At 40.2% G+C, this 15,250-nt stretch overlaps 1 protein-coding gene across 2 annotated transcripts in view; it reads left to right on the top strand.

Annotated features, from left to right (window-relative positions):
- PGGT1B (protein geranylgeranyltransferase type I subunit beta) overlaps nt 1-15,042 on the top strand; it is a 62,922-nt gene extending 47,880 nt beyond the window's left edge. For both annotated transcript variants that reach the window (XM_005300127.5, XM_065550338.1), the window contains 4 exons: nt 6,481-6,526; nt 9,004-9,188; nt 9,481-9,589; nt 13,932-15,042. In XM_005300127.5, coding sequence (XP_005300184.1) covers nt 6,481-6,526; nt 9,004-9,188; nt 9,481-9,589; nt 13,932-14,113 — 522 coding nt within the window. In that variant the 3' untranslated portion in view covers nt 14,114-15,042. The remainder of the gene's footprint in view (nt 1-6,480; nt 6,527-9,003; nt 9,189-9,480; nt 9,590-13,931) is intronic.
- Nucleotides 15,043-15,250: the final 208 nt, after the last annotated feature.

The raw sequence follows: 15,250 nt of genomic DNA, 5'->3' as shown, positions 1-15,250 counted from the left end.
TTCATATAGTCCTTTGTGTTTCCTGGTATACTGAGTTGAAAGAGGAGTAGTGGTACAGTAGTATTATAAATGTAAAAAAACCCACAAACTTTGGAGGATCCAGTGTAATCTCCCTGACGCAGTTAACGTGTGGTTTGATCTTCCTGAATAGACTGGACAGAACAACATGTAACCGTTTCTAGACTGCAACAGCCCTGGACTAAAGAAGCAGGGCTGTTCCAAAGTCTCTAAGATCATAGTTAAAACATCATTCCATCTCTCCTATACTGTAAGACAGACTTCAGTTGTTCACTGAGATTGGATACTCTCTATTGCCATGTTGCAATCAGTAGGTCCCTCGGCATGGTAGGACTTGTAACATAGACACTGAAGATGGACATTCCCAGTTTGTAACTGGGAATCCCCCCAGATGGGGATCCCATCACCCAGATGAAAAATGGGCAGTCCTCCCTTTCCTATTTTCTTTTTATAAATAGTATAAAACTAGTAGCTGAAACCCCATGCTGTCACATAGGTCTGGCAGTTGGGCCAGGTAAGCCACCATCTGTGCATTCTATCGCATTCCACCAGGGACACTGTTGCACTCAAATTAGCTGTAGAGTAATGGTGATTGGTTGAGTTGCTTCTATCAGAATGGTCTACGATATGGCATAGATATAAGCCTTGCAGTAGCTGTACGCTGCTCAGTGTAATTTGTAAATGACTGAGAACTTAGAACTGGTACTTCAGCCTCATCCTCCTGGACTTGTCAATTGCCTTTATCACAGTTGACCGTATTCCTCTTGTAATCTTGTCTTCCCTGAGCTTCTCTGACTCTCCTCTCCTTTTCTTGTACTGCTGTCATTGCTTCTTCAGCATGACCTTTGGAGGATTCTCTTCATCCCTCTACCCTCACCCCCTGCTTTCTGAAGAGTTTCCACAGTGCTCTGTCCTTGTTCCCATTCCCTCTCTGCACCTTGCCTCTGGATAATTTCATCTGCAAACACCAGTTCAGCTATTGTCTGTATTTCCTCTCCCTTTCCCTCCAGACCTGTCTTCTTCCATCCAAACTGCAATCTTGGTCTGTCTGATCTCTCCTTGTGGATGTCTGTCAACTCAAACTCAACATGGCTAAAACAGAGCTCTTAATCTTCTCACCACCACTACTTCCCTTCTCCCCACCCCCCGCCCTCTCATTACTCCTTTGTCAGTAACTGGACAACAGCACCAGCCTGCTTGTCACTTAGGCCCATAATCTGGGTGTCCTCTTCAACTTGGACCTCTTTCTAGGTCCTCACATCTGGGCTATGTCTGAAGCATGCAGATTCTTTCTAAGATATCTCTAAGATACAGCTTTTCCTATCCATCCTCACAGCTACCACTCTCATCCAGGTTCCCATCATCTCGATAACTGCAATATCCTTCTCACTGGTCTTAACTCTGCAATCTTACCTCACTTATCCATTCAGAACGGAGCTGCAAATATGATTTTCCTAGCCTGTTGCTTTAACCATGTCACTCTTCTTTACATCCCTCCGCTGCTGTCACCTCCTGTATCACCTCAAACATAAGCTATTTGTCTTCATTTGAAGGTCCTTCATGTTCTAGCCACACTTCCTGTCATTCTCTGTGAAGATATTGACTCCTGCCTCTGATCAGCCTGTGATACAAGCCTCCATTGCCCACTTGTTAAATTTTCAAATGCACAACTTTGTGCTTTCTCCCAGGCTGCCCCACACACTTGGGAGGAGCTCCCAGTAAACATCTGCAAAATTAACGCATTCTCTTCCTGTAAACTCTCCTTTTCCCTCTATAAAAAGCTTGGCCGTAGTTAGGCCACTGGTGTGCTGAGCCCACTGCCTGTCAAACTGATCAATATTGTCTCATTGTTTCCTTGTACTTCCTCAATCTGTCTGCATACACATCTGTTGTCATTTGTCTTATACTTAGATTGTGAGCTCTTTTGGGGCAGGGACCATCTTTTTGTTCTGTTTGTACAGCACCTTGCACAATGGGATCCTACTTGATAACTAAGACTCCTTTTTAAGTGCGCTTTTCTAACCCTAACAGTTTGCAAAATATTGGACCTGAAGAGCACGTCTTCCTGATTACACTTTTCCTTCCCCCACACTTGAATTATGATATCATTTTAGTAGCCAGTATTTCAAGAACCAGTAGAGCTAGAAACCAATGCTTTATAGCATCAGAAATTAAAATAAAATTAACCACTGCTATTATACTAAGACTGCTGTGTGTGGTATTGTGTAGGCTGCCAGGATGATCGATTTTCCCACCATATAAACAAGTCTTGCTGTATGTTTAATAAACAAATATAATAACCACAGTTAAATCAGCCTATAATGGGTCCGTTGCATGAAGTGTAGAATCCCTGAAAGAACATCTGCAATGTTGCTATTAAATTGAGTGCTGCAAATAACCTAAAATAAAAATATTTTATATTCAAATGTAGCCATGAAATTTATTTTTGAAGTTAATTTTATTTCAGTGTAAGACTTTCCTATCTAATTATAATGCAAGCTAAATATATCCTTGCTTTGTTTTTTTTCTTGTGAATGCCTAGCTCTATTTTTCTACAATAGTATCTTGTTTTGATAGTCCACTTATTACAAGGCAAAATAGATGGCATCATTAGTGAACTGCTGTCATACAAAGATGTGGTTTTGTTTCACTATATCTTATGTCACCATTTGCAAGTACATGAGGCCTCTTTATATATCTGAGTGCAAGTCATAGTTTATGAACTTATTTTTTTAGTAATGCAAATTGTGACATGCAACTGAGGTACAAATAACTTGTTTAAGTAGCAGTGAAATTGATTAGCTGTAATAGATATTTGGAACTGAACTCCTAAATTCTAATTCTAAAATTTCCTGTTGTCAGAATTGAGTCACAAGCTTTAAATCTCAAATTGCTACTGCAACTTGAATTGTAGAATTAAGCACATCAGAAAAGGGAAAAGTTTTTTAAGATTGAACATACTTTTCAGACTAGAACTACACTTTAGACAGTTACAGCATTAACATTGCATCTTTATAGATAATAGCTCTCTGTGTGTATTCGTTGTTGTATCTACTGCCTTTACTGACTGCAATAAGTGGATTCTTTTTATTCCTGTTCAGAACCTTTTTCTGCAGTGATGTTTCAGCTTTCCCTCGTCAGTAGAACTATCAAGTTCGGACTGCAGAATTTTTATTGTTGATGTGTAAACCTTAAAGTCCATTTTGACTTTCATATTCAGGGGTGAATTTGTGACACTGAGGGGAAAAAAATTTAGTGAACTGAACAGGGGTGATTTGGAATCACTGATGCAATAAATATAAATACACCTCTACCTCGATATAACGCTGTCCTCGGGAGCCAAAAAATCTTACTGCGTTATAGGTGAAAACACATTATATCGAACTTGCTTTGATCCACTGGCATGTGCAGCTCACCCTCCCGCCCCCCACCGGAGCACTGCTTTACCACATTATATCTGAATTTGTGTTATATCTGGGTAGAGGTATAATGCCATTTTTAATTACCCTTTAGAGTGGAGGGACAAATTAACTACTTTGATTATATCATATCTCTACAGATTGACTGACTGTGATGCAAATGGTAGGGAGTTGGAGTTAAGATTGTGTTTAATTGATTTACACATTTCCTGATTTGGATAGGATTTAATTATTAAACTTTCATACTGTAGCAATGAAGAATTCTTTTCATTATCCTTTTTAAAATAAAAAAGTAGAAAATTGAAGACATTTATTTAACAGGATCAAATCCTCAAAAAGCAACTGGTGCCTGTGTCTGTTAAAATTTCAGGCTAATTGTGCAGCTGCACATAGTGCACTATTTGGGTTGCACACTTAACTTTTCCCCAGAGCTAATTACTTTGCAGTACATAAAGCACACCACCTCCTTTTACAATTACTCTGATTAGCACTGGCGAAGTGAGTTAACTCTATAATCAGCTTGCCATTGCTTAGCAGTTAATGGGGCTTTGTAGCTTGGTAGCACATAGGGACTCCATGCTCAAAATGCACAACTAACAGCTTACGGGAACTTTGTGCTGCATGTGCTCAGTCTTCAAATGTTCATAGCAGTTGCTTAGAATCAACTTTTCCAAAGTTAGCCGAGGCCATGCTCCTGCTTAAAGTTTATTTACGTCAGATGTGAACTTTCAGAATTCATCCTTTTTAGTCCTCACTCCAAAAAAAAAGACAGTCGTCAGAATTTTTGTCCAGTGAGGAATATTACAGTTCTTAATATGAAAGCAGAAAACAGCTAATGTGTGTTCTGCGATAAAGAATATTCACCTTCAAGCAGTGACAGTCTTGAGAAGTGCTGGGCACCTGCTGTTTTGCTAGAAATAGGAATATGATAAGACAGACCACTGGTCTGATTTCCAATATACCATCTCTGATGGCGGCCCCTATTAGCTGTGTCAGAGGAAGATGTAAGAAACCCCTGGTCAACAATTACGGAATAACCTGTCTATAGTTGACGGTTATGGAATAACCTAGCCATAGGGTAGTTTGCTTCCTAATTCTGCTAGTGATTTAATTTATTCTCTGAAGTATGAGGATCTATATATAGCCTTTATTTTTGTGTGTGTGACATGCGCACACAAACGTTGGATATTCAGTATAAATATTGAATTCTTTTTTTCAATCCTATTTTAAGCACTTGGTGTCTAACAAGAGTTCCACAGGTGGTTTATGCATTTCTATGAACATTTTTCATGTTATCAATTGTAATAGTGTTGCCACTCAGTTTAATTGACTGTCTTTGTTCTTGTAGCATGGGAAGGCTTAATAAGGTAGTATCTAACTTCTGTATATTATTTATTGTTTTGTTTATACATCAGTCATGTTTCCTCTAAACAGTCCCAGACTCTGCATTTTCTTGACATATGGTTGGTTTGTCAGGGTACTGCTTGCCTGCAGATCAATCCCTGCTTTTCCCCAAAGTCCCTCTCACAACTCAAGTCTCTCATGTCCTACCTATATGTTGCTTCCCCCCCCCCCCCCCCATATCATCTCTGTTACATACAGAATGAAGATGGAGATGTCTGGACTGTGGCTTGATGGGTGCGGGGGAGTTGAGGATAAGAAGGGGAACTGATGAGTGGGAGTGTAGGCAGGGTGTTAAATGACTCATGGTATGTCTACACTGCAGTTAAAAACCTGTTGCTGGCCTGTGTCAGCTGACTCAGGCTCAGGTTAAGGGGATGTTTTATTGGGGTGTCAATGTGCAGATTCAGGCTCGAGCTGGGCTCTGGGACACTGTAAGGGGGGTGGGAGAGTCCCACAGCTCAGGCTCGAGCCTGAGCCCAAATGTCTACACCACAGTTAAACAGCCCCTTATCCTGAGCTCTGTGAGCCCGAGTCAGCTGGCACGGGACAGTTGCGGATGTTTAATTGCAGTGTAGATGTACCCTTAGCTGGTTGTTTCTTAGGTCTCCGGTAAGGGGTTACACTCTAGCAACCTTAACTTAATTAACTAAATGATTTGGGGGATGGGGGATTATACTGAAGTCTAACTGCTACTAAAATAAAACAAATTTGAGTTAAAAATCCCACAAACCAAAGCGCATTCCAGTATATGCTATTGCCATCCTTTAACTTGCTTCAGTATTGTGGCACAATGGGCAAGTAACTCCCACTGCACAGACATCCGTTGATACAGGATCATGTGAATTGGAATTCCTGGGACAATGGAGTGAGCCCGGGATGGAACATCAGCCCTTTACGCTTTGCTTTAAAACGTTTAAATCAGAATGACTAAACTATTTTTTTAAAGGTGATATGTTATAGAATAACATCAGTTTGTCCAGCAGAATGCCGATGCTTTCCCATGCTTTCCTTTTCCCTTAAGTGTAGATTGTTGTTGCAGTTTAGCACATAAGGCCTTTGTCTTCACTGCAGAATGTATTGTATTATGGGAAGGCTGTGCTGTTTACATAAACTAGTGGCCTAACCATTGCATTCTTGTACTGTAAATGACTCTTGATTTGGGAACAGACATAGACAAATAAGATGGTCTCTTGTCTTGTCTAGAGTTTTGCAGATGCTTTGGCTCCTTAAGGGGGACACAGCTCCTGCAGAATGTATTTTAAAACATCCACAGAATTGGCTTTTCCTTGCCACTTAACTTGGCACTGTAAGGCTGCATAATTATAGAACCTTAACTTTAGCATTTTAGTATATAATATTTGAAACCGAAACTTTGCGTTTTTAATTTTTTAGAAAATACCTATTTAAAAACTGCATGTGTTCAAACTGTGCTGCTTTGCTGACGGGTCAATGTGATGCTGATAACTTTTGCTCCACAGTGTATGCCTTTGAAAAGCTATTGGCCAGTTAAAACTAATTGAAATAGATGTTGTAGTTGGTGTGGTTTGTGATGCAGATCTTGCTAATAAAATGAAAAGTTACATATAATCAAAATACATGTATGAACAATCTATTTCTAAAACAGCTTTTTCTTTTTCAGTCCTATGATAATGGGCTGGCACAGGGAGCTGGACTTGAATCTCATGGTAAGTGCCTTAAAATGTTTCTCAATTCTTAAAAATGGCAGCAGTTAAATGAAACTTCTTTAAACAATGCTGGGATTCAGCATGCATGCCTCTCCTCCCTTGTTGGTATTTTGGGTTTTCAGGGAAGTGGGGTGAAGAGGAACAAATCAAAAGGTTCTCCCAGAGCATGTGGTCTTCTTTCCTTGCCATGACTGTCTCCATCCCAAGACTAGACCAAATGAGGGTCCGAAGAATTTTCTTACTCCAGTATTCTTACCTCAACAACCCTCTGATCTCCTCCCTCTTTGATCTCTGTTCTCATTCCTCACTGTGGGTCAATTGTTGCAGCACTCCTTCCTGATGATACACCCCAGTTCCACCAGCTGTGGATGTATCCTATAATCATTTCCTGTGTTGAACCACAGAGTCTGCTTGGTTGAATTTTAAAACTACGGTTAATTTTTATTAAAAAAGCAAATTGTGACTCAAGTCAGGAATTCTTAACTTGGTGTTTTTCTGGAGCATAAACGTTCCATTTATCCCTTTGCAGCAACAGACAGTGCTGGGAAAGGTAGGCACACCCTGGAGCAGCTGGATCATCCCTGATTTTGAGACTTGATTGTGTTTATATGAAGCCTACTAAATGCTAGTCGGTAGTAATCTTACTACTGGTTTTTACGTAATTGCATCCATGTTTTTCCGTGGTATGCTGAAGTTACTTTGGTGTCTCTTCTACATTTGAATGGTTAGGATGAAAGTCCGTGGGCCTGATTCTCACTGCACCAACTTCAAAGCCCCTTTACACTTCCAGTGGGGTAAAGGGATCTTAGTCTAAATGAGACTCAGGCCCCGTGTCTTATTGTATCTACAGCTTACTCAGGTTTTTCCTCAGGACTTTTTTTTTATCCTACTCAGAGGTGTGGCACAGATTCCATGTATAATTACCAGGAGTAGCGGGAATTCTGGGAGGTAATTCACCATTGTTTTGTCTACAATCATGTTTCAGAAAATCTTGCCAGTTGAGTTAGCATGGAAGTCCTAAAGAAACTGGGCTTTCCCTTCTGGTTCCAGATTTCTCTTCAACCTCAGTTTAAAATGTAAAAGAGTCACAATTTGAGAATTGTAGTGCTCTTCGTTGTTATAATACAGGGGTCCTCAAATGTTTTAATAGTGTAAACCACATCTTAACATAGATTTTTCTTATGGCCACCTCCCCATGACACCGATAGTAACTGGTTATATAGAAAAGTGATTTTAGGGATGTATTTAGTGTGGGTATGTTTTCTCTCACTGCAGTTTAGCAAGTGAAACTTAAGTAGAATCCAGTAGGAACTGGTTGCTCACCACTGCAATTTAAGAACCTCTGTTATAGCACATTTTGCTGGGGCTTCTATGAAGTGTAGCAGTGTGGAGGCTGGGAAGAGTGCAGAACTGCCAGCAGTGTGTAACTGGCTCAATCTCCAAGCCAATTAAATACACTAAGTTATCTGTAGATTACATTATGTACTCATAGATCGTTTAGTAGCCTGATTGGGAGATGTCTAGTTTGTCCAATTGAGTGTCTCCATTAAAGGAAACATAGAACTAGTATCTGCTTAATAAGCAAGTGCTGAGAGCAGTTTATAATAGGCCTACCTTTGCTGCTATGTTTTTAGTCCACTATAATTGTGGGGTCACTGAACTGATTGGGAGACATTTTAATGAGGACATTTATGTAATTGTGTAACTGCAGCAACGCATCTAGGTGATGCATCAGCATTGATTAGCTTCAGAGGGAGTACGTCTAGCCTTGTTTGGTTAGGACTGGCAGTTGGGTTGTAGATGAAACGTAGGAATCTGGGATGAGGAGGGGGTGATTTGGAGTGAGGTGGTTCAGCAGCCAGCTGTTTACAGGCCTGAAACCAGTAAATCTCCAAGTTGGAGCAGCAGCAGGAAGAAAACAGCTGTAGTAAATGTTCTGTAAGAATTAGAGGTTGGGAGGGGATACGGGACTTTTTCTTCCCCTCCCTCTTTGAAAGGGAGAGAAACTTCCACCGTGTGACTCCTAAAGTAAATCTAATCATGCATGCGAAAATTTGGTGTATTTTGACTGAAACCTTTTTTCTTGTACTGGAATGATGTGGCTCGCTCACTTGCTGAGCCTGCCTCTTTAAATTTGACACCACTGCTTCAGATTCCTGCTTCCCGTTAGATTGCTTGTGTAATGTTCCATACGCAACATTGCGTATGTCTGCAGCAGTGAGTAGTGGTGGTTTACATAAATGGGGCAGCACTGAGGCCCTCCAATTTCCATTTGTAATAGTACATGTAATACTTTGACCTCTGTGTTGGATTAAGGATCACCTTATTTGTATGGATTTTAGACTTCAGACCTTTCTGTACTCCTTTACACAGCTCTGTTTGATATTTTTTACTACTACTTGGTAGCTTGTCTGATCTTAATCAGAAGTTTTAACCTCAATGAAAAAAGGTTGCAGAAACAGAATTATTTCTTACAGGTGGCTCCACGTTCTGTGGTATCGCCTCACTGTGCTTGATGGGTAAATTGGAGGAAGTATTTTCAGAGAAAGAACTGAACAGAATAAAGAGATGGTGCATAATGAGACAACAGAATGGCTATCATGGACGGCCCAACAAACCTGTAGACACCTGCTACTCATTTTGGGTAGGAGCAACACTTAAGGTAATACAATTACTACAATATATGTATTAACCTGTTTGACTCGGTTAACCAACCTTCATCTCCTCAAGTTAGTTATATAATCAGTGCAAGTAGGCTTGATCTTTGAATTACTAAACTATTTTGATCTCTTTACATTTATGTACTGGGCTACACATGTCTGCTGCTTTCTTGCAAGAAGACAAGATACTAAAACCTACCATAACTATGCCCCCAATGCGCCACTTATAGCTGTTAAAATGGTAAAGCTTCTCTTTATGTAGGTATTTCTGTAACACTGTAACTTTTTTTCCAGCTCTTGAAAATATTCCAATATACAAATTTTGAGAAAAACAGAAATTACATCTTGTCAACTCAAGATCGTCTTGTTGGTGGATTTGCCAAGTGGCCAGATAGCCACCCAGGTAAATTTCTCAGAATCCTGATGTGTTTTGTGTTGCAAAATGTATTCCAGTGGTCCAAGAGGTGGTTCATTTTTAACACAAATAAAGGAATATTTTTAATTCTTCCCCCTCAGAAATATGTGCAACAGTAAGCCATAACACATAATTGGAAAGCTATATTTGTTTAATGTAAAGTATACATCTCCCTCTGCCCCTTCTCCTTGTTTAAAATGTCATAAATGTCTCTTTCAATAAGGGATAGTTCAATGGCAAACAACCTGTTCATATTATTTAGTATCTGAATAGTATTTCCATGCATTTAAAATCATTTTAGCTAAAGAGCATAGACTGTGTAATGGGCCTTTATCAAGGGCCCATTTATAAATATTCCCGAGCCTGTTCTTTTTAATAAACATACTAAGAGAACATCAGACAATATCGCTGAAGTCTTATGAAAAAGCTAATGCAAAAAGCTTAAAGTACTAATGGTACCTAAAACTTTTCATCTATTCGTAGGCTTGCCGAGTTCAATTTTTACTTTTTATAACTGATGGATGATTTATTTTTAAACATTTTTATTATCCATTTAAATGTTCACAAGAAATTATTCAAAATAAATTCAAGAAATTATGCAGTGAGTTTCAGACCGTGGGGAGCGTCAGACAATATTTAATGAGAGGGGTTGAGATTCCAAAAGTTAACTTTATAACCATTAGAACACAAATTGTCAACATCACATGTCAAAATATAAAAAGTCAATATCCTTGATCTTCATGCCATGTCGAGGGGGAAAAAATTACATTAATTGTCATAAGGGAAATTTGTATTCCAAATGCATTACGAATCTAAGAACAATTCCTTAACGTTTTAGGAGAAAAAACTTAATCTAACTCACAAATTGAAAAACTAGCAGGAGTCCTGTTCAGTGTGAGCCTATATGCAATTTTCACACATCGGCATCCATGTGCAGTGATCAGCGCATACAAATTCACTACATTCTCCACATTGCTTGCTTAGTGAGGGAGACATAGTTACCACAGTTACAATACAAGATACTCACTAGCAGCAAACATGTACACAGAACTATTAAAAATATAGGATAATAGTGCAACATGTTTGAGGTAATTTGTATCCCATATACATTTTTGCTATAAAATAAATCTTCATAGAATATCAGGCTTGGAAGGGACCTCAAAAGGTCATCTAGTCCAACCCCGTGCTTAAAGCAGGACCAATCCCCAACTAACTCATCCCAGCCAGGGCTTTGTCAAGCCTGACCTTAAAAACCTCTAAGGAAGGAGATTCCACCAGCTCCCTAGGTAATCCATTCCAGTGCTTCACCACCCTCCTAGTGAAAAAGTTTTTTCCTAATATCCAACCTAAACCTCCCCCACTGCAACTTGAGACCATTACTCCTTGTTCTGTCACCTGGTACCACTGAGGACAGTCTAGATCCATCCTCTTTGGAACCCCCTTCAGGTAGTTGAAAGCAGCTATCAAATCCCCCCTCATTCTTCTCTTCTGCAGACTAAACAATCAGAGTTCTCTCAGCCTCTCCTCATAAGTCGTGTGCTCCAGCCCCCTAATCATATTTGTTGCCCTCCGCTGGACTCTTTCAATTTTTCCACGTCCTTGTAGTGTGGGGCCCAAAACTGGACACAGTACTCCCAATGAGGCCTCACCAATGTCAAATAGAGGGGAATGATCACGACCCTCAATCTGCTGGCAATGCCCCTACTTATACATCCCAAAATGCCGTTAGCCTTCTTGGCAACATGGGCACACTGTTGATTCATATATCCAGCTTCTCGTCCACTGTAACCCCTAAGCCCTTTTCTGCAGAACTGCTGCCTAGCCGCCCGGTCCCTACTCTGTAGCAGTGCATGGGACCCTTCCATCCGAAGTGCAGGACTCTGCACTTGTCCTTGTTGAACCTCATCAGATTTCTTTTGGCCCAATCCTCTAATTTGTCTAGGTCCCTCTGTATCCTATCCCTACCCTCCAGCATATCTACCACTCCTCCCAGTTTAGTGTCCTCTGCAAACTTGCTGAGGGTGCAATCCTCACCATCCTCCAGATCATTAATGAAGATATTGAACAAAACCGGCCCCAAGACCGACCCTTGGGGCACTCCGCTTGATACCGGCTGCCAACTAGACATGGAGCCATTGATTACTACCTGCTGAGCCCGACGATCTAGCCAGCTTTCTATCCACTTTATAGTCCATTCATCCAGCCCATACTTCTTTAACTTGCCAGCAAGAATACTGTGGGAGACTGTATGAAAAGCTGTGTTAAAGTCAAGGAATAACACATCCACTGCTTTCCCCTCATCCACAGAGCCAGTTATCTCATCATAGAAGGCATTAGGTTAGTCAGGCATGACTTGCCCTTGGTGAATCCATGCTGACTTCCTGATCACTTTCCTCTCTAAGTGCTTCAAAATTGATTTCTTGAGGGCCTGCTCCATGATTTTTCCAGAGACTGAGGTGGGGCTGACAGGCCTGTAGTTCCCCAGATCCTCCTCCTTCCCTTTTTTAAAGATGGGCACTACATTAGCCTTTTTCCAGTCATCTGGGACCTCCCCTGATCGCCATGAGTTTTCAAAGATAATGCCCAATGGCTCTGCAATCCTATCCGCCAACTCCTTTAGAACGCTTAGATGCAGTGCATCCGGCCCCATGGACTTGTACTCGTCCAGTTTTTCTAAATAGTCCTGAACCACTTCCTCCCCATACTGTGCTGCCCAGTCCAGTAGTCTGGGAGCTGACCTTGTTTGTGAAGACAGAGGCAAAAAAAGCATTGAGTACATTTAGCTTTTTCCACATCCTCTGTCACTAGGTTGCCTCCCCCATTCAGTAAGGGGCCCACACTTACTGAAGAGGATAAAGGAAAGTTTATCCTCTTCTTGTTGCTAAACTAAAGTCTTTTTTGCTGACCTGTGTACATGTGACAAGGTTCTAAAACAGTATAGTTGGAGGGCTACTAGTTGATGAGCTATCACAACTCACAGGGTACACCATTACCCCATGAATGTGGATGAGAGTTAAATAAAATTCAACTTCTTAATTAGCTTGATAAAACATGGAGAGTGAGAATAATATGCAAACAAAACAGACCTGCAGGAAAATGTAAAGCTATTTGAATACAACAGCCTAAATTAAGATTTGGCAAGGAAGCAATGCAAATGATACTTGTTTCATCCAGTTGCTATTTTCATTGGTTGTCTTCTGCCTGTGTGCCTTATTCACAAAATATTTGTCTCTACTACAACTCCTGGCCTTCAAATGCCTTGAGATTTTTGTCATTGCTTCAAATAGAAAAAGCAGTGCACAGTTCAGGCTGTCACAGTCAGTATGTTTTGGCTGGCATTAAATTCTGCATTAGTCTGCACTGTCCTGCTCAACTTCAGAGCCTCTGGGTTAAATCTGCCATGTATGGGCAGTTAGGTGGTAGTTTGTAAAGGGATTTCAGTGAGCGTGCTTGGGGAGTTTTCCCAGGGGTGAGCGGTCACTGGCAGACACATTTTCAGTGTGGTCACCCAGAAGGAGATGTGTGTAGTGAGCATGATTCTGTCTGCACAACAATGATGCTTTATAAGGAAGCTTTCTTTTGGATATTTGGCTGGAGTATGTGCAGATACCTTTCTGAAAAAGATCAGTTTGGTAATTGTGAAATGACAATGAAACGAAAAAGGTTATGGAGCATTGATATGGCTGGAAGGGCCATATAAGAGGTATCTTTCTTCCCCAGCATTAGAGAAATCCCCCGGGATGGGCTGGTGGAGGTCTAATGGTGGTATTTGTACTTTCCAGATTCTGCCTTTTCGTAGCTGCTAGTACCAAAATACATCTTGCTGTTTTAATGAACAGTCAGCCATCACCTATGCCCTCATCTACAGAGGTAGCTGCTACTGTAACAGGAGTAATTTTTCTATGCTAAAATAATCCTCCTCTGGTTTTAGAAGGAAATATTTTTAGAGTGCCTGGGAGGGAATGCTTTAAATAAGCTCCCGACTCTCTGGCTCTTCCACATCTCTCTGGCATGACCTCTTATATGTGATCAGCTAGCTGGGAGAGTTCTTTACTGAATAAAGTAGTTGTGCTTCCTAGAATCTAGTCTTAGGACAGAAATTCCAGACCATCGCCTCCTACTCAGTGTGTGGTAGGGCTTGGTTAACTAGTATATTTTATATTTAGAATTAGATAAAGCAAAATATAACTAGGAACTTCTATTTGCCATTTATCTTTCGGGGCTTGGCTTAAAATTGGTTGGTGTTTTGGAACACAAACAGTTGAATATTACTGCATGATATACCAGGAAGCATTTACATTTTAACTAACTCCTTTACTATTGTTTCCAGATGCTTTGCATGCATACTTTGGGATCTGTGGCCTGTCATTAATGGAGGAATCTGGCATTTGCAAAGTTCACCCGGCCCTGAATGTAAGCACAAGAACCTCTGAGCGCCTTCAGCACCTCCATCAGATCTGGAAAACTAAGGACTCTAAACAGTGTTCAGATGACATGCACATCTCTACATGACTGATTTAGACTCAAGCTTAGTTTGGTAGCGTAACTGTAGCCCAGGGTTAAAAGCCATGTATAACCAATGTGCTCTTTTTAAGTGCTGGAGTCATACAATCAAATCCATGTTACTGGCATCACTTTGATAGTGAATGGCCTTTAGCCAGTTATTCTGGGATAAAAGGAAATTTCAGTTGTATAGAAGTTTGCCACTGCAGACTCCTGAAATGGCTTGTACTTCTAAGAAATCCCTTGAGGCAAATTTGTTTTCATTTGTATTTTATTTTTAAAATTTGTGCATACTGTGTCAAAGTTTATAATGGGGAAAGTGTCTTCAAAATCTGTTTACATATTCTCATACAGTATAGCACTGAACCTCACAAAGTTCTTAATGACCTTCATGTTCTACATGTTTAGGTAGAGAAACCCCTATGTTAAGTCTCAGTTGAAAGTAGATGTCAGCTTCCATAACCTTTGTAAACAAAAAATAAAATTATTTTATTCAATATAGACAGGCTTCCTAAAGTTGTGTGGCATTCTTACATTAATTCCGTAATCCCCTTGTATAGCTCAAATTAGGCAGATGTAATAGCTTAATATGAAGTATTATTCATTACCTTAACCAGAATTTAATTACATTTTTATGGCATACTACATTAACAATGGGAGGGGAAAGTAACCAGCAGAATCCTGGGGTAAAGGTACCATCTGGCAAGGTGCCATCACACAGGGTTGTTGAAGCAGAGTGCCAGAAACGTTGGTAGTGTTATACCATTCAATTATATCTTGATTTTTTTTTCAAAGATTTCTCTCCTTCAATGTCAAAGAAAAAAGTCCTGATTCTCTTTAAAATGTCTGAATATAAAGAGCAGAAAGTTGTATTTTAAAATTACTGTTTGATGCTTTTTTAAAATAGCTTTATTCCAAATAAAGTCCAATAAATTGAACATTTTCAGCCGTTTGCCAATATAATCTCTAGTTGTGTCAGAATTGAGAGGCGCAGTTGAGGTGCTGTTCTGAGTTCAAGCAAATAATTTTCTAGCCATTGAGTTTGACACAAATCGCAATTGCTTAAATTTCACAGACATACAGCAGGAAAATGCATGATACACCTAACCTTGCTATAACCTCACTGACCTGTGTATCAAAAAGCCA

The sequence above is a fragment of the Chrysemys picta genome, chromosome 6, assembly GCF_011386835.1.
Source record: "Chrysemys picta bellii isolate R12L10 chromosome 6, ASM1138683v2, whole genome shotgun sequence".
NCBI classification, from domain to species: Eukaryota; Metazoa; Chordata; order Testudines; family Emydidae; genus Chrysemys; species Chrysemys picta.
Note: the sequence above shows the minus strand (reverse complement) of the source record. Positions and strands in the feature narration are given on the sequence as shown.